Genomic DNA, 23,887 nt, shown 5'->3' with positions numbered 1-23,887 from the left:
AGTATTAAAATCAGGAAAAAAGTTTCTATAAAACCAAAGTGGCAAATAATCATTCTGACCTCTTTTTGCATATTACATGTCTTAAACGCTTATTTCCCGAGACTATATGAGATTTACTAGTTTATTTTTCTTATTATTTTGTGCTATTTTTAGTGGAGGGAACAGAGGTCACACTAAAAACTGACTTTTGCCTGTAGACACTGTTTAGGTCTGGTTCTGTAAATGTATTAATATGACAAAGATCTTTTATCGGGGGCTCATGGAAAAGTAAATTTGCACTTGGGGATCAGTAACATTGTATATTATGCCCATTGTACTGCATTGTTAATACTGTATATTCTGTTTTTCCTGCATTTCCTGCTTATTGTACTTGTACTGAATTGTATTTTGTTGCCATGTACTTGCGCATGTTTAATGACAGTCTGAATCTGAATCTGTATTAGGTCCCAAATGATTTGTTTTGTTTATTTAATTGATAGACACAGAAATAATAAATACATATGCTCATTACAACTAAGCAAAGGTAAAGGTGCTGTTAGATTTTCACCGATTTAGCACTACTCTGTATTTTTTTATTTTTACATGACATAATCTGAAATATTTTTTTTATTTTTTTATTTTGCAGATTTTATATTTATTTCCACCCATAGTTGCGTTCATTTTTGGCCAAGATCTCATATCGATGATGTGAGAGTCGGACCAGTGCGTAAATCAGGGATGTCAAAACTCTGATTTGTTTTAGTTCAGGGGTCACATACCGGTAAAATAGTAGGCATAATAACCTGTAAATAATAATCCAAATTTTTCTCTTTTAGTCTGAAAAAAGTCAAATTATATTATGAAAATAATAAGCACCTAATATGAAAATAAGACCTATAATAAGATGAGATTTATTGTTGAAATTGTACTTATCTTTCTTAAGAAATGTCAGGTTGTACATGAGGCTATTCACATTTTGAATTTCAGTCATTCATTCATTCAAAATGTGAATAAACTCATGTACAACCTGACATTTCTTAAGAAAAATAAGTACAATTTCAACGTTATATCTCAGCTTATTATCAGCACAACTTACTGATTATAGTGGATCTGTTATATTGTTAAAATTGCACTTATTTTTCTGAAGACATCTCAGGTTGTTCATGTTATTTACATTTTATTGTGAAAGGACAGTTTGTAGATGTAAATATTTTCATAATGTAATTGTACTTTACCACATGAAACAAAAAAAAAAAATTGTAGTTGTCATTACTTATAGGTTATTATGCTATTATTTTACTTATCACATAGCTTTTTTTTTTCCATTGAAAGACAGTCTAATATCCAGTAGAAGGATGTTAACAAATTGCTTAATTAAATCCATGTAGTGACTTTTTTTGGCCAGCGTATAATGTAAAATATCACTAAAATATTATTAGTATTGTGTTGTACTGTATGAGGTGGTCCCTGGGTGAAGGTGTTAGTACTGGTGTTGTTTCCAGTCTGTTTCTGAATGACACGGCTGAAGTTCCCCACTATCACTTTGACTTGAGAGGCTGTGAGTGACTGTTCAGGAGGGACGGACGCCCACACATCACTGTTTTACTGACGAGAGCAGAAAAAGCTGCCGCCTCCTCACACAAGACGCGACTTCCAGGAAAAAGACATACTATTTCCCACAAAGACTTCAGCTAAAGGTTGTGCTTTCAGTTTGTGAATGGGTTTTACTACTGCACGTAGTTGTGTGCACCTACTTTTTAAATGCCAGGAGAAATTCTGATACTAATCCCCACGTTACTAATTTCCTGAATCATGTTTCTTTACTGTAAATCGTCACAATTTATATGGTTTTGTGGATAGTGTGAATTGAAATAACATTTTAACATTCCTTGAATACAGATTATATGACAACGTAGGTGCTGTCAAATATAGTAGTACATTTATAAAAGGCAATGTATAAAAGTATGTATAAATGTATATCCACTTCTTTGTCTGTAGTTACATTGCTCAAAAAAGATTAAAATAAAAATATATATTGGTACATTAAGAATCTGCAGGTCATATCTACATGGAGATGGACTTTAAGCATTTTATTATTTTGGGTGGATAATTAGGAAATGTGTGAATGTTTAAGAACTAAAACAGAATACTAGGTTCCATTTGTGTCAGGGTTCAAGGGAAATGATCCTAGTTCAGCCAGACACCCACTTGACTGTAAATTACAAATTTATGCCACTACTGATATCCCTTGATTTGCTCATTTCCACTGCAAATAAGTTTGTATCCCCACTGGTGTGATTTATATTTCATATCATTTAACCAGCTGTAGTCAACAGTACGTACAATTATCAGTAGACCTTCCTTAATGTTAAAACCATGTAGCACATCTCCACCTAGTGGCCATTTGTAAGAACGTTCTAAAAGTAACATTTGAAGGCTTGCCCCTATGATTATTCACATCTTCAGATAGGCATTAAGACTAGAGTTAAAAAAGGGGGAAAAAAAATTTACACATAAAACTTGGAACATAAGGTATTACATCTTTTATTTTTTTGCAAAACAAGACTTGGAATACAGACAAGCCTGGACTCAGGCAAAGGAATCTTACAGTCCTCTCCATGCAGCGTACAGTTGTTGCACATGTGTAGAACCCACCCAAACCCTCACCAGACCTGATCCGATAATGGAATGTACCATTCCCATGTTCACACAGTTACCACTCCAACATTTAAAACTCAGTGCAACAGGGTACTCATTAAAACAAATGTGCTGTCACCATGAACTTTATACAGCGAAAACCAAAACTGCTTTTCTTAAAAAGGTCTTGCAGAGTAATGCTCTGGACATGAGAGCAACACTGGTCCACCAAACAACATGAATGACTATTTGTTTTGCAGTTACTGCAATTTTAAGGATGAACAATTGAAAAGTGAGGTTAAAGTGTTAGAAATCTGGGGAGGGTTGGTTTAATCTACTTCTTCCATGCGTGAAGCGTCATCATCACCGTCGCCTTCTAGTGGGGGGATCTCGTCTGGGACGGATGCAGAGGTGGCCTCCTCTGTGGTGACGTCGTCATCATCAATACCTAGAAAAGCACAAAGAGATGAGGTTATTTCAGAGCAATAGGACTGGAAATAAAGATACTAATATTGCTTTTGTTTTGTGTCCTCACCCAGGCCAAGTTTGATCATTCTGTAGATACGGTTTGAGTGGGTCTGTGGGTCGTCCAGGGAGAAGCCTGAGGACAGCAGGGCGGTTTCAAACAGCAGGATGACGAGGTCCTTTACAGCCTTGTCGTTCTTGTCCGCTTCAGCCTTCTGCCTGAGAGTCTCCACGATGGGGTGGTCAGGGTTGATCTCCAGGTGCTTCTTGGCCATCATGTAGCCCATTGTGGAGTTGTCCCTGAGTGCCTGGGCCTTCATGATCCTCTCCATGTTGGCCGTCCAGCCGTATGTGCTCGTCACAATGCAGCAGGGTGATGACACCAGTCTGTTGGACACCGTTACCTGGAGGACACCCAAAGAAAGACACGGTAAGGCTTAAAAACATGCACACAAAGGGTCTGTAAAGCACACTGACCCACAGTAGAAACCCAGACAGGTTTAAGTTAATAAAACGTGCAGACAGTCATGTTAGAAAATGCTCAGATCAGAATGTCCATCTAGTTTAACTCGCACCTGAAATGTCTCAATGTAGACCATTTGAAGGACAAAACATAACTGAATGCTCACATTAACTGGTCAAACTTACACTAATGTCAATCTTTTGTAATTGTTAATTTAAAAAAAAAACTAAACAAGCAGTTAGATTACATTCACCACACAACTGTCTAAAACCTGCAAGTCAATATACATCAGTGAAGAAAAAAAAAACAAACAAAAAAAACAAAACAACACTCATTCAAGATCACGCTTAAAAAGATACAGGAGCTTTTCTTGCAACCAAGTAACTCACCGGAGTATAAATTTAAGACCACTTAGGAAACCTGTTACCAAACAAAACACTGTCAAACAGTAATCCGAATCTTAACATGACAGCCTGTCTGAGAAAATGAGGAAGGGGAAACTGAATAAAATTCCAAATGTTTAGAATCCCAACCTTCTCAACTTTCTTGTCAAGGATCTCCTTCATGAGCTTGCAGAGGTTCTCGAACTTGGCTTTGTCCTCCTCCATCTTTTTCTTCTCTTCCTCATCTTCTGGGAGCTCCAGACCCTCTTTAGTGACAGAGACCAAGGTCTTGCCGTCGAACTCCTTCAACTGCTGAACACAGTATTCGTCGATGGGCTCTGTCATGTACAAGACCTCGAAGCCACGCTTGCGGACACGCTCGACAAAGGCAGAGTTGGCGACCTGATCTTTGCTCTCACCTTAATGTGAACAGGGTAAATGAGGATCAGTGGTGGTCTGACAAACTGAACATCAGCAGAAGGCATGGTATTGCATGCTTGTGCCAGTCGTACCAGTGATGTAGTAGATGGACTTCTGGTTGTCCTTCATGCGGGTGAGGTACTCTGTGAGGGAGGTCATCTCATCTCCAGACTGGGAGCTGTGGTAACGCAGCAGCTCAGAGAGCTTCTTGCGGTTTTGAGAGTCCTCATGGATACCGAGCTATAGGTGGGGGAGAAAAAAAGTTACATATAAAGCAATCACACATGCATGAAAACTAAAGAAAAAATTTCTAATTGATCTCCATCATTACATCACTCGCACCAAGAGAAAGCTGCACTGTCATTTGAAGACAGATGTAAGATGGGTCTTACTGAATAATTTATGGTAACTGGGTACTAGTCTACTTACAAATTTATCAAATCTAAGCATCTAGAGCAAGCATAACTGCACAACACTAAATGAGGAAAAACTAGCGTCTCAGCTTTGGAGTCTACGTTTTACTCTGCTTTGCTAAAAAGTTGGAACTGTAGCAATAAGCCTTAGACATAATTGACCTTGTGAATCCATGGAAATGCACTGTAGAAGCAAATGTAGGGTGCAAAATAAAAAGCTTCAATTAAGAACGTAAGATGATAAGTTCAATAATATTATAATCTGAATAAGTATAAATACATATTACATATGTTTGATTTAGTTACCTTGATGTTCTTTGAGAATGCTTCATAGAACTTCTTGTAGTTGTCCTTGTCCTCAGCCAGTTCAGCAAAGAGCTCCAGACACTTCTTGACAATGTTCTTACGAATGACTTTAAGGATCTTGCTCTGCTGTAGCATTTCTCTGGAGATGTTGAGGGGCAGATCCTCAGAGTCCACCACACCACGGACAAAGTCTGAAGGGCACACAAAAATGGAATTAATGTGAACTGTCTAGACATTGCAGCACCATTACCATTTCTGGAAAACCAAAATATCCTGTAACTATTTTTTGCACTTTCTATGGTTAGGTGTGCAAGTTAATAAATGTGTTGGAAATACTAGTACTTTAAATTGCTAATTTGACACCATACATCTGTGACAGGACTTTAGTCAGGTTCACTTACTCAGGTACTCTGGGATAAGCTCTTCACAGTTGTCCATGATGAAGACTCTCCTGACGTACAGCTTGATGTTATTCTTCTTTTTCTTGTTCTCAAAAGGTCAAAAGGTGCACGGCGGGGAATAAAGAGCAAGGCCCTGAACTCAAGCTGACCCTCCACTGAGAAGTGCTGTGAGAGAGAAAACTCATTAAAATACCATTCAGCAGTGTGAGATCTATTCAGAGGTTTTAATCACATGTGCCCATTTAAATACTATTGCGTACCTTGACAGCCAGGTGGTCCTCCCAGTCGTTTGTGAGACTCTTGTAAAACTCTCCGTATTCCTCATTTGTGATGTCGTCTGGATTCCTGGTCCAAATGGGCTTTGTCTTGTTCAGCTCCTCCTGGTCGATGTACTTCTCCTTGATCTTCTTTTTCTTCTTCTTATCCTTGTCTTTGGAGTCCTCCTCATCGTCTGAGCCAACATCCTCAATCTTTGGCTGGTCCTCACCATCTTCCTTCTCCTCCTTCTCTTTCTCCGCCTTCTCCTCCTCTGCCTCGTCGTCACTGATCTCCTTGTCACGCTCCTTCTCCACCTACAAAAGCAAAAAGAGCATTTAAATTTGATTAAGTGTTAATGCTTCAGAGCTGAAAGTATGACACTGTCAGTCAAACTTTGTTACTTACAAACAGGGTAATGGGGTAGCCAATGAACTGAGAGTGCTTCTTGACAATCTCCTTGACCCTCTTCTCCTCAACGTACTCTGTCTGGTCCTCCTTCAAGTGCAGGATGATTTTTGTTCCACGACTAATGGGCTCTCCTATTGATTAAAAAGAACAATGCAAGACTGAGCTTCAAGGGCACATGTCAAACTGCAATTTCCTTCCTGTGCGATTTGAGAATTCAGTACAGAAATGCAAGCTGCAACTTTCAAATTTCGCAGAAAGGTGCTCACTGGCAAGTATGCCATGTGATACATTGGCATAAAAAAGCAATGTCTCAAATGTACATATTATCGGCTTTGATAATAACACAGGGTTGCATACCGCTGTTGACCTTGACAGTGAACGAGCCTCCGGCAGAGGACTCCCAGGCGTACTGCTCATCGTCATTGTGTTTGGTGATAACAACCACCTTTTCAGCAACAAGGTAGGCAGAGTAGAAACCCACACCAAACTGACCAATCATGGAGATATCAGCTCCAGCCTGAAATGGAAGGATTGTTTTAGGACACTTTACTTGCAAAGCTACATATTGGCCTATTATTCCAGTTATTATGAAGCCAGTACAGAAGACAGCAGTTTTATCCTAGTCTTGTTTCCTTCAAATTGTAGTGAATCCAGTTTCTTCCCATTTTTACCAATTTACAGTCCTTCAACAGGAATTTTGTTTTATTGTCAAGTCACTCCAACTTTTTAGATTACAAGTTAGTGATTGTTGCTTTAAATAGAAACAAAATACCAAATAGATACAAATCCAATATATTTACTCTAGGCAAATCCATTCAGACAGACTTTGTTCTCAGATGTGCTCCCAGTGGGTGAAATACACTTAACATTGTCGTTAATCATTACCATTGATGTTTATCAACTTTTGTAACTGTACAACAGAAACTCTAGGTTGAGAAGAAACATTGCAGCCTTGTTGTCATATACCTGTCAACACTGCACTGGATGAAATTCATCCAAAAACCAGACAACTTGGACTTTGGTCAACTCTACAGCAATATGCATTTGTTAATTATTTATATTATTAGATTAATATGCAACCATTCTCCATCTCAATATTTGGGCATTCAGTATTATAAACTGGACTTTTATCATACCTGCAGGGCCTCCATGAAGGCCTTGGTGCCAGACTTGGCGATGGTACCCAGGTTGTTAATGAGATCAGCTTTGGTCATTCCAATTCCAGTGTCTACAAGAGTGAGGGTGCGGTCAGCTTTGTTTGGGATGATGTCAATTTTCAGATCCTTGCCACTGTCCAGCTTGGAGGGGTCAGTCAAGCTTTCATAGCGGATTTTGTCCAAAGCCTGCAAAGTTGGCAAAAATACAGATCCATTATAGACTGTTCAGATTATCTTAAAGGTATTATTAACCATCTCCACATATACTCTAAAAGTAACTGAGAAGACTTACATCAGAGGCATTGGAGATCAACTCCCTAAGGAAGATCTCTTTGTTGGAATAGAATGTGTTGATGATCAGGGACATCAGCTGAGCAATCTCTGCCTGGAAGGCAAAGGTCTCAGCCTCCTCCTCTTGGTGCATTTCTTCAGGCATCTGCACAGTAGAAAGATAATTTCATGCTTACTACTGGGAACGCTTTGTATAACATGTAAGAAATAATGATTTGTGAGCATTTTGTCTGCTCGCTGGTATGGAGGAAAAAAAATAATTCCTTTCAGTTTCATTTAGTCATAAAGGAGGGCCCTTAATTTGATCATGTCCATAGGCCGATTTCGCAAGGCTGGACCGCTGCCATCCTGTTTCTACAAATCAGCGGAAGTAGCAGTCAACCAACATGGCGTCAACCGACAGACAATGGACTCCGCAAACACGTGCTAATGAAGAGTAACCGATGAAAACAGTAATGATCACTGATGTATTGCGACACAAGACATAATGTGACTTATTAGTATCACATTTAACTTTAGTGTTTTAAACGATTACAAGGATCTCACCGAATCGCCGATCATAATTTGTTACTTAAAGATTAAAATCGTGTAGCCTACAGCATAAAATCAACAGTGGAAATAAACGTCAACACCATATATGTGTATTGTCGTAATATTGAAGGTAACGTTACACATCTGGCCACGTTAGGACAAAATGTAACGTTACCGTAACACATCACCTTAATAGACAAATATTTGAAAGACTTCATCCACCGATGAATTAATGAATTATAAATCTAGTCATCAGGATCAAATATGTGCTTATTTTAAATGACAGACAGCCAACTAGTTCTGGTCAAATAACCCTAGTCGGCGGAGGTATCCTCATTACACCTGACTTGGTGCAAGCCAAGCCCGGTCCGGCCTAAATGCTGCAGAGTGCCGCATTTATCCTCCGCCTCCTCACAACACGCCATTTGGCATTGACAGCAAGTGTAAATTTCACTGTTTCATCACAATTTCCTCGCATTACAGCCCTCGGACCGAATAATAACTGAATACCGCTAGCTAAAGCCGACACGACAGAAACGTTAATAATGCTAAGGTTATCGTGACTCATGAGCTCGCATCGTGGACGCATCCATCTTATTGTTCAGCGATGTGACAGCGAAAAAAACTCGGAATAAACCGAGTACAACACGTCCCGATCACAAAGCAAATCTTGGGTGTACATACCTTGTTTATTTCGGTGACTTTTCTTGAATAAAATGCAACCACAGTATTGTCCCTTCTGCTCTCTGACGCAGGGAAAAGGAAAGGGACTTCCTTTTAATAGACCGGAATCTTTATACACATGCGACTCAGTGTGCATATCCATCCGCGGAGCACCCTCAACCAGTGAAACTAGTCTGATGATAGAGATGCTCTGTCATGAAATCAGTATTTGTAGCCATTATATTAGAATAAATAATGATTAATGAGCCTTCAGGACTTAAGAAAATAGTGACAATGATAGTGGTCATAAATATTATGCATGATATATAATGTTGAATAAATATAGGCATATGGCTGAAGCAAATCATGGTGCACATAATGTACTAGGAGTATATAGGGATTGGTGTAGGGAATGTACTCATATCTATCCTAAGTAATAATAATAATAATGATCATATTATTAATGATATAGTAATAATTCCGACTTTCGATATTTTATGTGTACATCTCCAAGAATGTACTAGTCAGAGACCGAACATTTTTTTGTCCTTAGAATTTAACATATGCTCGTATAAGTAGAAATATATGCATTAATAGAAAACATTACATGGAATATATGTAATAATTCGACGTTTAGTTAATAAAAGATTTGTAAATTAGTATGGATCTTTATTATCTCACGGAGGAATATTTCAAACCAGAAGGGAGTGATTCGGTTCTTCTAGCACCTTCCATGAAAAACCCGCCTAAAAGTGACGTCACGGACTTGTCAGCCACAGGCCTCGCGCTGCCCAGCTGCTGTGAAGAGCTAGCACAACAAAAAAGCCATAGCAACCAACCGATCTAATAATAATCCATGGCAACCAACAATTTAACATTCTGAAGAATTATCATCGATATAAACACGTACAGAAATGTTAGAATCATAACTGACAACGAATTAATGCATCAGTGAACTTTAAAACTGCCTTGCAAATAACTATGCTGTACTATCCTTACACCATTATATTATCTTTAATGTAATAGACGGAAACAAAACATACAAACAACAAAAATATTCAAACGACGAAGACAAGATTCCCAATTACAGATTATTTTGCATTACAGAAACTAAGAAACTGTGCAGTAATTGGTGTTTATACTTCATGATTTTCACCCTTAACTGATACTGATGAATATTTCTGACAAGGCAGGACACAGCAATTTAGGTTTAGGCTTTAAGTTAAAACGTTTTTTTAGTGGTTTGACTTTGTGTTGATGAAAATACATTCACAAATACTACACTCACCCACCTCCCGAAACTTTTTTTGTTTACTGGAAGAACTGTTTAATAAATATGTTAATCTACTGACAATTGATCTAATTAGTTCTTTCAGCAGTAATGTTTACAAAACAACAGTAGCTAAATAGCTGAAATGCAGGCTTTACAGTGCTCTTTGTATTTGTATCTTTTGTTGTTGTTTTTTGTTTTAATTAAAATGGCGTATCTTTGGTTAAACAGAAAAACGTGGTAGAGTTCCATACTGTCTTCCACATAAAATTGTTGTAGATAATTCATTTATCAAGACAAAATGAATGAATTATCTTCAATTAAAAAAAAAAAAAAAACAAAACAAAAAAAAAAAAAAACAGAAAAATTCATTTGGAGCCAGACAGTTTCGATTTGGGAGGTTGTGTGATTTATGATCAGATGCTTAATCCAAACTACAACATATCAATAAATCAAGTACATTAAACTGTACATTACTACCAGCTCTATGTATAAAGTTTTTCTTATTTATCCAAGATCTAACGGAATAACAAATGAAATGTTGTTTCTCTGTCACAGGCCTATATTTAGCTGAAATCTTTTCAGCAATTCTTTAACAGGATAAATCTGAAGTCTTGAAGAATATATCTTTCAGTTTAGTAATTTATCCGCCTAGAAATTTCACCATGTACAGATAGTTTCCCCTAGCCGCCGCATCCCGATAACCAAAACAAGCGCACCTTTAACGTGGTGCGTAGTGCGCCTGCGTCAATGTTTTGTAGGCCCGTAAGTAGCCAACGTGCTAATCCAACAAACGAAACGTTAGAAAGACTTTCAACATTAATAATCTTCGGATAGCGTTTTTTTTAGCCCCCCTAAACGCCGCCTGACACGGGGTAAGTCTATATCGACAAGTTCGTGTTTATTAAGAAGTCATATCTAGTGCTCTTTAATGAGTTTTTGCTCCTTAGATAACGGCAATTTGACCTAGCGTTAGCTTAGCCCAATTTAGCTGTACCGGGAGATAGTAGCGTGCTCTATGCTAACTAACTAATTTGCGCGTGTTTGGTAACATTTATCTGAAATAAGTTTGTGTTGTACAACTTAATGTGTCACGGCAAAGTAAAATAGTAACGCAGTTGTCGTGCCTCTTTAGGGAAGTAAGTTAGACTCTGTTTCTGAACCTTAGCTACGTTCGGCTAATTTCATCTTGTTATCAGTACAGATGGAAATCAAAAGTACCATGTCAAAATTGTGACAGACTAACATTGGGATGATTTACAAAGCTTTCTATCAATATTGAAAGATTGTACTTGCTTTTGTTTCAGTAGAGTTTCTTATATTGAATTATCATTGTACTGATTGTGAAATGGTGTGTGGGTTTAGTGCATCATACATAGAAAGACTAAGAACCGGTGTTCCTATTCTCCATCAGGTCGGTTCAATACACATCCAGGATGTCCTTCCCCCCACATTTAAACCGGCCGCTTCTACCACCTCCTGGGATACCCCCTCAATATGCTGGCTTTCCCTCTGGTAAGCACACAGTTAAACTACCAAGGAATGCAGTTATCTCGTTTTAATTAGGTGCTGAATTTTTACTCAGTGATACAGTTACAACTTTTAGGAACATTACATGTGAGTGACTGGAAACTTTTAATATTTACACTTGTATTATTGCTAAATTCAAATGTGAGAAGTTTTCTTAAGAATATATTAAGATTGTTCGTGTATTTTATCATGCATAAATATAACCTTGTTGATGTATATTTATTTTGATCGTTGCAGGAACCCCAATGATCCCAGTCCACATGGGCATCATGACACCCACCCCTACAGTAATGGTGCCCTCGGTGCCAGTGGTCAGTAAGCCTCCTGTACCGAAGAAGGATATTCAAGCTATGCGAGCCAAAGAGAATGATGAGAACAGCGGCCCCACGACAACTGTGTTTGTAGGGAACATATCAGAGAAAGCTTCAGATATGCTGATCAGGCAGCTGCTTGCGGTAAGAGACAGAGTAGTGCTGGTACTCAAGCTGATGAATTCTGTTGTTGGATTGTAGCTGTTTTTCTAATTTTATAGACAACTTCCTGAAATTGTTACATATGTGATCAAATCTACATCTCTTAAACTTCACTGTTCTCATAAACGTTTGAACATTGTGCTTGCTTTATAGAAATGTGGAATTGTCCTTAGCTGGAAGAGAGTTCAGGGAGCATCTGGAAAGCTTCAAGGTAACTAAAAAAAATGTGAACATGTACATTAACCCTAATATGTTCATTGTTATTGTGTATTATCTCAGAAAATATGTTGGTCCAAGTTGTCATGTTTACAATGGAAACAGACCTTACAGACCAGGGTTTGCTCCTGGAGGATTCTGTTGGGTGTATGTGAATTGGGTTACTAAGGCCCTGTCCATACGATGACGGTTTTAGTTGTATCTGCAAAAGTTTTGTATCAGATAGGCCTTTCATCCACAGGAAACTAGCGTTTTCAGTCACTGAAACTGCAACTTTTTGAAACTGGGTCCTAGAGTGGATAAATTTGAAAATGCTGGTTTCATGTCTTTGTTTGTATGACCAAACCGCAACTTTTCTAAAACAATGATGTCATTGCCCCACCTCTCTAAACTTTCACCCTGGGAGTAAGGTGCCACTTCACAACAACAACAATGGTGGACTACAGAGTAGTGCCAGTGCTACAACACCTATTGAGCTTATTGGAAACATTGAATCTAAATCTTTGGCTACTCTTTCATTACAATGAGCAACAAACAAACAACCATAGCTAACAATATTTACTACATGCTCTTGGATCTCCCGCAGAGAGGGGCAACCAGGAGGTAAATATTGGATCAGACCCGGTAGAACCAAGCAAGCTTTATGCACATGCTCCATGTCTTTGTTTTTTGCAAGTGCATTACAACGCCACATACAGGCCTGGCATTTGCACTACATTGTTTTCAGTGGTTTCTTGTGGACACAGATATTTCCTGAAATGACTCCCGTGTTTACGGAGCACTTTTTTAAAAATGTCAAACCAAAAGATCGGATAGCAAAACATGCAGTTTCGTGTGGACATGGCCTAAGAGTCTGGTTAAGACTAGCTCTAAATGTAAAGTGTCATGGTTTAACTTTTGTTGTGACATGGCACGATGTAAATAAAATTTGATTGATTGACCTTATTTATTGGCATTGTATTTTATGTTTCCTGTACGCTCACTAACTGCCTAGACTCCTTTATATTTTACAGATGCAAATAATAAACATGTAATTGGGTAGATAAAATATTTGTATGCCATCGAAGTATGTCTGTACTCTAACTTGTCTTTGTATCTTTTTTGCTCTATGTTGATATCTGTTACAGCCTTTGGTTTTTGTGAATACAAAGAGCCTGAGTCCACATTAAGAGCCTTGCGCCTGCTTCATGATCTCCAGATTGGAGACAAAAATTTGCTGGTTAAGGTAGATGCTAAGACTAAAGCCCAGCTGGATGAGTGGAAGGCGAAGAAGAAGACTGCGAATGGGGTAAGAAATCTACTTTTTTTTTTTTTCTTTGGATACATTTGAGATATATCGCATCTTGTGTCCATGTTTCCACTCTCCTATGTCTTTGTTCAGTAAAGGGCAGGTGTATGTAACTACTGCAACAAAATGAGAATACATTAAATGAATTGCACAATACCAAGTAGATTTTTTTTTTTTTTTTTTTTTTTTCCAGAAAGAGAAGGCTGAGGATGGTGGAGATGATGAAGAAGAGGTCTTAGATGAAGAGACAAAGAAGAAAGACCAGATTATTAAAGGTGCCATTGATGGATTGATGCGGGAATATGCTGCAGAGCTCAACGCACCATCACAGGATGAGGACTCCCAGCGAAGAAAGAGAAAAAAGGAGAAAAAAGAAGAGGTATTTCAATGTTTTTCCTTTATTTTTACCTCTTAGTATTCTTCACTTCCCTTGTAAAATGTGCAGATTATTTAACCTTGTCTTGTGGTCTTTTTTTACAGGATGACATTAACACTATTGATATGGAGGAGGACAAGAGAGACCTGATTTCCAGAGAGATTAGTAAATTTCGAGACACTCACAAGGTAAAGTGACTCTTTTGATCTTGTTGTTATTACAGGGTTTGGACAGCAGCTCCTCACATAGTTCACTCACTCTTATACTTTGCACATTTAGAAAAAAATGATACATTTACCATTTACACTGTTACAAATTGGCAGTCCTGAATTTTTCCAATATTCTATGAAATGTTTGATGTTCAGTGTTCAAACATCACAAATAGGCAGACAGCTACTATTTATGTCACCTTTCTCAGGGCTGATTTGACACCTTTGACCACCATAGTAAAACTATCTAGGTGTGACCATTATAGATCCATTCTTCATTCATCACACAAAAATGCATGGAGACAATGTAAAGTTACTTAAAAGCTAATCTATTCATTAAACCCCACCATTATGATAGTGATCATATGGTGACTAAAGCAAGATGAATCTCAGAGCTTTGGAAAAAGTTGCGAGGATAGGATGTAAGTATCAGCTTTCATTTATTATATACATATATTGGGCGTCCCCCTCTTGAGGACTTGCATAGGGGCAGCTGTACCACATTGTTGTTTGTTGGCCAGGGCTTTTAATGCTCTTGATACAGCCAACCATGTGACAATATAAAAGTTCCCCTATTATTGCTTTCCTTTATGATAGTTAGTGGTACTTTAAAAGCAAGAGTGTCAGTGAACCTGTGCGAGTCCTCCGTAAGATATGGTCTGTCTTAATGGTGTTCAGAGACTCTTGTCAAATAACCACTGCAGTGACTTTGGCTGTAGCCTTTATTATGCTAGTGCAGGGGGGCGCCCTCTCCACAGCGGCACGTTGATCTGAAGACTGACAAGGTACGTGCTCTCTGTATGCGATGCTGTGATTTCTTTCCTCATCTTTCCATCAGGCTCTCTTGTCATGTTTAAGTGAATTCAGGTTTTCACTGGATCTAAGTAAAAAAAAAAAAAAAGGTAGAAAAGTTCATTAACCTCCCAAATTTGTGCCAAAACAAAAAGTGTACATAGCATATTTGGTTGTTTTCTAAGTATTATTCTGGGTTTTCTTAACTATTATTACAATAAAACACTGCTTAAAGAGGTGTATTACAGGACACAATAACACATCTGTCTGATTGGAATAGCAAAGTCATGTTAAAGTAGTTTTGCTGCTCATCACTGCAGTTGGACAAGTATTTGTTTGTACAGCCGCTGGTAGACACCGTAGACAGGTAAGTAAAATTCACAGGACAGATGCAAAATTGGACACCCACCTAGCATTAAAACCAGGATTTGTACCAGGCAAAACACATGAATAATAATAATTAAACCTAAATTGATTGCTAACATTTCCCACCATCTCATTTCCTAAAATTTCTCCTGAGTTGCATTAGACCCAAGGCTTTCATTTCATTGTATATATATATATATATATATATATTATCTTCACACTGATAATGACACAACTGACAGCATTTATCATATTTAATTACTTCTTGTGTAGTTACATCACTATGAACTTTGAATGTAATAAAATGCATTATACGAGCTTGTTTCTGCATCCGATGCTATTAAAACTATACATTTAGCTAATTACCGTACTAGCCTTGTGTCTAATGCTGTACCTTGGTGTGTGTGTGTCTGAATAATGAGCCACGAAGAACCATTGAAGACAGCTGCAGGGGTAAGACCGCTTCTACAATTTCATTTATCTGTGCAGAAATGTAACTGATGTCCATTTCTTGTTCTAGCATTTTACCAAATGCCTTTGTATCCATTGAAATAAAGGTTGTTATTGATGATGATTATGATGATATTATGAGCAAGACAGAATCCCATAACGTTTTTCCCTTGTATACCGTGTGACCTGCTTTCCTCCCAGGCCTAACTTAAAAGGCTTGTAAGGGCAGCGAAGGGCTGAATCCATAGTTCAACACCTGTAAGTCACAAACAACTAGTTCAACAAAAGACTGACGCCTGTTTTCTGTTTTTGTTTTCCTTGTACTGAGAGGAGGACTCTTAAGCAGAGAAAAAGCATTGTCTTTTGCAGCACCTTTTTCTCATTATGAATGCCTCACGTTGAACATGTTCCACAGATCTTTTTTGTCCATTTAAGTGGTTTCCAGTTGCCTCTTTGCTAAAGATGTAGGTTTTATTGTTAATAGAAAAAATATACATTGTATTGATTTAGATAAGTGATGGAGCTGTCTCTCTGTGAGAGAGAGCTTTTTATTCCAGCTTTTTCCAGTCTCAGTTTTATAAGTATAGCTTTTTTGCAAGTTTTCCACAGCGTAGTTCAGGGCATGGTTCCATTTTAAAATTCTTGAGTCCTCAAAATCTGGAAACCACTTGATCTGTGCATTGTAGCTAATTGAGTGCAAAGACTTACTTTGCTCCATGATCCTGTGATTCTTTCTGCTGAACATGTGTGTCTTGCTCTGCAGAAACTGGAAGAGGAGAAAGACAAACGGGAGAAGGAGCGCCTGGAGTTTGAGCGAGAAAGGAGGGAACGTGAAAAAGAGCGAGAGCGGGAAAGAGAGCGGCGGGACCGTGAACGCGAGAAGGAGCGAGAGAGGGAGAGAGAGAGGGAAAGAGAGCGGGAACGGGAGAGAGACAGAGACAAAGACCGCGATCGCAGGACCAGAGAAAGAGAGCGAGACAGAGACTGGGACAGAGACAGAAGTCGTGACAGGAGCGCGGAACGCAGCCGATCCAGGTAACAAAAACGAGAGAGCTGGGAAATGAAACTAATCGAACAGAAACCAATGGGGAGCTCAGTCTGAAAGTTGAGTGAATACAAAATAACCTGGGTCCTGGACTAGTGTTGTCACTTATTTTGGTTGATTAAATATGACCATCCTTAATTAACATATTACTGAGTCCCTGTCGGTGTTGTCACTTATTTTTGCAGGGAGGTGAGTCGGGACCGAGACAGAGAGAAGAAACGAGACCCAGAGGATGAAGAGGAAGCATATGAACGCAGGAAGCTGGAAAGGAAACTTAGAGACAAGGAAGCAGCCTATCAGGAGGTGTGTGTAGCCCAGAGACCGCAGACGCAGGTCAATGTATCTTTCAGTGAGACAGTGTTTTGTGTGATATAACTGTTTTTTTTTTGGAGCTGACCTGCATTTTTCTGATCATAGCGTTTAAAAAACTGGGAGCTCAGGGAGAGGAAGAAGGCACGGGATTATGCTAAGGAAGCAGAGAGAGAAGATGAACGCAGACGAGAAATGGTGAGTATATCGAATGCTGACTGATGATCTTACAGTTACCCTACTGTGCAATATCAGTTAATGTTTGTTCTGATATAAAAGCTATTATCCCGGGTATAAACTTTTTTTATGAGGTATTTATTTCAGTATATCATCACTGTAAACATGCAGTGGGGATGTAAGACATTTGTGAGGAAAAATAGATTTATTATCCTGGAGACCGTTGAGTATAGACCTGTGTTTTTCATGACATTTCAGGTGAAGGAAGGCAAACGACTGAAAGAGTTCCTCGAAGATTATGATGATGACAGAGATGATCCGAAGTACTACAGGTGAGAAAACATAAATGTATAAATTCAACCTTTATTTCATAATACACTGAGGTAGAAGTCCCATATACAGTATAGCTGAAAAATGAAACAAAAATAGGGTCTAAAAACGATAAAGAATGAAACATACAGACAAGAACTTAAATTGATATTGGTGATGAAAACAATAGAAGCCAATTTAGCAGCTAAAATGAGAAACACTGGAGGTAAAGTATAAATGTCTAAGATGTTTTAAAATAAAAATGGAAAACTTTTATTTTGAAATGCTTTGAACATGCACCTGTGTAAATAATTTTTTTTTTTTTTTACCTGATATTTTAATCGGCTTGGTTTGCAGTTGAAGTCTAACCCCTCAGAGAATTGTGCTGAATGTAAATTCTAGTCGTGTGCTGTGTGTCTGTAAAAACAGTAAAACGTAGCAGCAGATGCTGTGTGACCCAGATCTGACTTGTAGCAGCAGATGCTCTATTGCAGCTATGGCCATTGTTCTGAAGGCTGTTATTTTTGGTGTGACCCCTAGGGGCAGTGCGCTGCAGAAGCGTCTCAGAGACCGAGAGAAGGAGATGGAGGCGGACGAGCGTGACAGGAAGAGAGAGAAGGAGGAGCTGGAGGAAATCAGACAGAGGCTGTTAGACGAGGGACATCCAGACCCAGACGCAGAGCTGCGCAGGGTGAGCTGCTCTGTTACAATATGTACCAGTGTGTTTGCCTGTACATGTGTAATGAGTGGGTGTGTTGTCTGTTGTCTTTGTGAAGGTCACTTTATCGTCCGAGTCTTTGTGCATCTCTACTTCAGCAGTGTCCAGCTTTCATTGTCTGTTGACCTTCTTTTCTGGAAAACACAGTGATTGGGTGGTCATTTTCTGCATGTTTGTCTCTTATTGGCCAGATGGAGGAGGAAGAGGAGGAGCGTCTGAGACAGCCTCCCATCATCCAGGAGCCAGAGCCTGAGGATGACCGCGACCGCCACAGGAGTTCACGAGACCATCGGGACCACCGGGACCACCGAGACCGCCGAGCGGAGCAGGACCGAGACCGAGCAGAGGCCCGCTCACGCCCCGCCCACTCAGACGACGAGGTGGAAGAGGGCGAGGAGGATGATTATGACAACGATGATAACCCAGACACGAAACCTACAATGAAGCCCACGATGCGGCCCATCACAGCAGCACCCTCGGTGTCCTCGGCCAGTGGCAACGTGTCACCCAACACGCCTGGGGACGAGTCGCCCTGTGGAATTATCATCCCCCATGAGAACTCGCCTCCTGAGGCCCTTCCACAGGAGGAACACCGGCCCAAGATCGGCCTCAGCCTCAAACTGGGTGAGTGGGTGAAAAAAAAAAACTAGGTCTTCTCTTCACAAGGAGCACTCACAGATAAATAGATTTGTAGGTACTTCTGTTTCTTATTTTGTGTTGAACCTGGAGAAGACTTGTTTGATTAAAAGTTAAAAATCTTTTTTTTTTTTTTTTTTACATAAGTGTCATGACCAGGATTCAGATAAAGAAATCAACATAAAATGGGATGAGAGATAATTCAGTGAGACCAGCTCCCCATGTTTTGTTTTGGGTTTTTTTGGCAACTAATTCTACACAAAGGAAGCAGCCTATTTTAACACCCTTATTCCTACTACAAAGAGATAAAGTCATGGGACTAAAGACAGTAACTGCCCCCTTGGGTAAAAACCAAAGTGTGTTTTAGGTTTTTTTAACAGCCATATGTACTCCATATGTACTCCACTTCAACTGTAGCAGAAAGTACAGTTTGGTATTTCTGTCATTTATCAAAAGTTTTTTTTTTTTTTTTTCTCTTTTGGCTTTTCAAACACCTCCTACCAAACTCCATGGCTCTATTCTCTCTCAACATGTATTTCATTTGACTAGAAAAACACTACAAAGCTGTCTTTGTCCCAGTTGCTCTCACCACCTATAGGTATGAACCACAAAGAGCCCCATTCTTAGTGCATACTGAAATGTAGGCCTGGTAATATGTCCTACACTTTGGAGTTTGAGTAAGAAAATGACACATGGAGAAAGAAGGGCTATGTCTGGAAAAATTAAATGGACACAAACTCCTGTAATATTTTGCAAATTTATGCTTTACTAGGGTGACCTGTTAATTTTTTCATTTATTGAAGTATCTTTATTTAAAATGGTGTTCAGTAAACAAAACTCTTAAAACACAAAGTATGAATCACAAAACCAATAAACAGCATCTGTACTGGAATCGTGTGGAATTAGGTGAAGTGATGCAGTAAAAGTATATTTTTAGTGTAGATTTTGAGGATTCACTGACTTGAGCTTCTGTATTTCACCAGACATTTGCACATGAAAGAGAGCCTGAATCTCTACTTTCAGTTTTAAGCGTAACATTCAGTTATTTTTTCTAATTTTTTTTTTTTTTTTTGTGATGTTTTCAGGTGCCACAGGGAGCCCCAGTCAGCCCAACGTAGGTAAAAGGAAGAAGCTGCCGGTGGACAGTGTCTTCAACAAATTTGACGACGAAGAGGCAGACGAGCAGCCCCGGAAGAGGAAGCTGGTGCCTCTGGATTACGATGACGACAAGAGCTTAGGCGTGGACGGGGCCGGACTCTCCAACATTAAAGGAGCCAACGCCGAGGAGAAACGCAAACACATCAAGAGCCTCATAGAAAAGATCCCCACAGGAAAACCGGAACTGTTCTCCTACCCACTTGACTGGTCCATGGTGGACACGGTGAGTACCATGAACGCTGCACATTTAATTAAACTCTCTAAGCTCAAAGGTTAACTAACACGGTCGCTTTTCAAAAAATTACATTTAGATCTAGTTGCTGGTTGATCAGATACAAACCTTTTTTTTTTTTTTTTTTTAATCATAAGCTGCAGTCGGTGATATTTTTTTAAGAGGGGAATGGGAGTAAACACCCACTCCACATAATATACTATGACCAAATTTCATGGCTCACACTTAAGCCTTTCACAGTTATTACAGAAGTATTTGAGCTAATAATTATAATCCTCTTCATTCAGTTGCATGAAAACAGCTGGATGAAACTAACAAATGTCATATTTTCTTCATTTCTGTTCTTTTTCTACTGATTATTTAACTCCTGGTCGTATCTGTATTTTTTTCTGGTTTCCATTAATAGGCTTTGCATATTTATACTGTGTGTCCAATTCTTCATCTGTATGTGACTAAAGTGTTAGGCTTATACTTTACAACCTTAAAATTGGTGGAAAAAATGATTAATTGCAATTATTTGTTTATTCTTCACTATAATCACATTTGACCAGATTGCGACATTTCTAATTCTATCCAGTTAAGATTTATTCTCCCCCATTATGTTGTCTCGTGAGTAAATACACTATGTAGGACAGCTTTTCAGAAACTCTAGTGTAACCTGCCTTAATCCCTCTGTCCTCTAGACGTTAATGGAGCGCCGCGTTCGCCCTTGGATCAATAAAAAGATCATTGAGTACATCGGGGAAGAAGAGCCAACATTAGTGGACTTTGTCTGCTCTAAGGTAATGATCATTGATCATCTGTGGATGTGATGCGCGTGACATTAAAGGATGAAAACATACTAATGGGTTTTCTGTTCCTAGGTGATGGCTCACAGTATGCCACAGAGTATCTTAGATGATGTTGCTATGGTGAGTAAGGAATTTTACTGTTGGATTCATGAGCGTCCTGTTAAACCTTCAGTAAAAAATTATAACGTATATTAAAATAACTGCATCTTATTAACTAGTTGCATGGCTAAAATTATATAATGCCTTTAAATTTTTTTTTACTTTCCAATACTTTTCTTGTTACTGCTTATTAACCCATAAAGACCTAAACAGCCACCACCGACCAAAAGCATCTACTAATGTAAACTGTTTACACCAATGATTTACATGTATTGATAGGATTAGTGGATCAACATGTTTTAAAATAGTTATTCATCTTTTCATGGTTATCAGATATGACCCATTTGAACGTTCAGAGGCTCCGTAGTGAACATGGAAACACCGTCATCTTTTCTACAACATTGATTCACCAGTAAAACCCATTGAGTTGGATCAGTGACAGTAGATGGACACACTGGGTTTATGTCCAGTTAATGATATATTTTACTGAGAAAGTCACATTTTCTGCAGTTTTCTCTGTTTTTGATACAATAACCATTAACTTTAATCAGGGGTTTTATCAACATTTTCATGATCAGTAAATTAAATACAGGAAAATACCTGATTTATACTTATAAAATGCAAAAATATAGAGGATAATATTGTAATAAATGGTGTTAAATCACTTAAGAAAAGTATGAAAATACTGTTATTGAGACTTTTGTAACACTGAAGACAAATGTTTCTATATTCACCTAAATAGACAGATTTTATTCTTTCTTTTTTTAGGAGGTAAGCTCCTAAAAGCCTAGAACTTTTTTTGGGGCAATTTCTGAATTTTTATCTACATTTAACCTTTACTAAATAATTTATCACCATTTACATTTACTGTAATATCATCCATTGTGACTTACATTTTTCAGCGAAAGTCAGGTATCTATTTTATTCACTGATCCATGTAGATGTAAATGAGTAACTTCAAAGGTTGTTATATCAAAACAAAACTGAACAAAGTGACTTTCGGCAAAATTAATCACTAACTGAACATATATATATATATATATATATATATATATATATATATATAGCTACTGTTGCGTCAAACTACATGGGTTTTATTGATGGATCAGTGTTTCCATGTTCACTGTGGAGCATCGAAAAAAAAGATATTTGATGCTGTGGAGTTATTTAGCTATTGATGAGTGGCTCAATAGATATTAACCATTTTAGATCCTTTGGTTTCTGTTTAGGTCTTTGAGGGTTAATAGGGTTTTCTTTTTTTTTTTTTTCTGAACTAGAGTTGTATATCAACTTAATTTTGTTTCTTTGACCTATTTTCTGTAGATCTTCCCCACAAACCTAAAAAAAAAAAAAAAAAACCCCTGAAAGGATGTAATGACTTCGTCTTATATTTATTTGCTCCTCGTTGAGAAAAGCACATCATTAGCCTCGTAGCATAATTGCTAAGTCATAGTTTAGGCCAAATTGTGATATCTGTGTAACATTACTCTCCAAACACCGTTACTTCATTTTATGCAGATATCACAGTTTGGCCAAAAATATGACAGGCATTTACGCTATGAGGCTAACGACATGAAGATTCTCACTTACATCCAGTTCATCTAAATACGAGTTTGTTTTTAATATAAATTGTTTCACATGCTCGCTCAATGTGAATCACAACCTTTTTCTTACTTGTTATTCTGTGGATTTTGACTGTCCAGAAACATAAAGGACATCTTACCTTATTCTCACGAAGCTTACATGTTCCTCCTCGTCCTGCTCAGGTTCTCGACGAAGAAGCCGAAGTCTTCATAGTGAAGATGTGGCGGTTGCTCATTTATGAAACGGAAGCTAAGAAGATTGGACTTGTGAAATAAGCCGCATAAATGAAGATCAGATTTTTTTTTTTTTTTTTTTCCTTTCATAGTGTATAAAAGTGTAGCGCAAGTATGTCACCCCCAAACAAAGCGACTTCTCCATACCAGTCCAAACTGTAACTGCAGGTTCTGTTCATTCTTACATTTGCACAGGTCATGTATTTTTGTTTTCAACATACTCAGGCGACACCCACCTCTGTTCGCAGGTGCTCATTGTGTCTGTGTGCTTTTGTGTAAATACAGTAAACCATTATTTGACTGATAGAAGAATCGTGAGAGGAAACTACTGACAGACACCCAGGACCATCGTTCTGCTGCCAGATAAGGTCTTTTAGTTTTATTTATATACATGCCAACATTTGTAGGATGCGTACAGGTTACCGGTTTTTAAATCTTTCTAAAGGTCCTTGGTTTGAGATCAGATTTGCAGTCGAATGTAGTTTGGTTTAGTCAACACAGACGTAAGGATGTGTAACTACAACCAAGGATGTGAATTTTTTTTTTTCTGGGGTTATTTATTCAGGGATGTGGACACAACTCAACTGTATTTCTGTCAAAAATACCTTCCTTAACTTTTCCTTCTCACATTCCTTATAAATGTGGTGGCATGTAGTCGTCCTCAGACAGTTTCACAATACACCGAGCTGCCATTTTGTTACATCCACGTGACAACCCTGCAGCTGTCAAAGCACACAAGTCATAACCACTAAAGGAAAACGAGCTAAGAACGGGAAAACTATTTCAAGTTGTGAAGATGCTCTCATTTGTTTTTGTATTGGTGAACATTTGAATAAAAATTGATTTTTATA

The 23,887-nt window shown here is 38.4% G+C and overlaps 2 protein-coding genes across 2 annotated transcripts; one reads left to right on the top strand and one right to left on the bottom strand.

Moving 5' to 3' along the window:
* Nucleotides 1–2,507: 2,507 nt before the first annotated feature.
* Nucleotides 2,508–8,953, bottom strand: hsp90ab1 (heat shock protein 90, alpha (cytosolic), class B member 1). Its single transcript, XM_030128093.1, is given in 13 exon segments — nucleotides 2,508–3,064; nucleotides 3,152–3,485; nucleotides 4,078–4,346; nucleotides 4,440–4,587; nucleotides 5,067–5,257; nucleotides 5,468–5,563; nucleotides 5,566–5,632; nucleotides 5,728–6,039; nucleotides 6,131–6,264; nucleotides 6,491–6,650; nucleotides 7,270–7,476; nucleotides 7,583–7,726; nucleotides 8,797–8,953. Coding segments are annotated over 12 exon segments (2,181 nt in total). The 5' UTR covers nucleotides 8,797–8,953; the 3' UTR covers nucleotides 2,508–2,945.
* Nucleotides 8,954–10,777: 1,824 nt separating this feature from the next.
* rbm25b (RNA binding motif protein 25b) lies at nucleotides 10,778–23,887 on the top strand. Its single transcript, XM_030128455.1, has 17 exons — nucleotides 10,778–10,920; nucleotides 11,460–11,560; nucleotides 11,813–12,030; nucleotides 12,202–12,259; nucleotides 13,392–13,552; nucleotides 13,746–13,931; nucleotides 14,033–14,116; nucleotides 16,509–16,780; nucleotides 16,976–17,093; nucleotides 17,208–17,297; nucleotides 17,535–17,608; nucleotides 18,126–18,276; nucleotides 18,495–18,927; nucleotides 20,025–20,320; nucleotides 21,013–21,111; nucleotides 21,193–21,240; nucleotides 22,986–23,887. The coding sequence occupies exons 2-17, from the start codon at nucleotides 11,482–11,484 to the stop codon at nucleotides 23,076–23,078; spliced, it is 2,460 nt and encodes an 819-aa protein (XP_029984315.1). The 5' UTR covers nucleotides 10,778–10,920; nucleotides 11,460–11,481; the 3' UTR covers nucleotides 23,079–23,887.

Source organism: Sphaeramia orbicularis, chromosome 24 (genome assembly GCF_902148855.1).
Source record: "Sphaeramia orbicularis chromosome 24, fSphaOr1.1, whole genome shotgun sequence".
NCBI classification, from domain to species: Eukaryota; Metazoa; Chordata; class Actinopteri; order Kurtiformes; family Apogonidae; genus Sphaeramia; species Sphaeramia orbicularis.
Note: the sequence above shows the minus strand (reverse complement) of the source record. Positions and strands in the feature narration are given on the sequence as shown.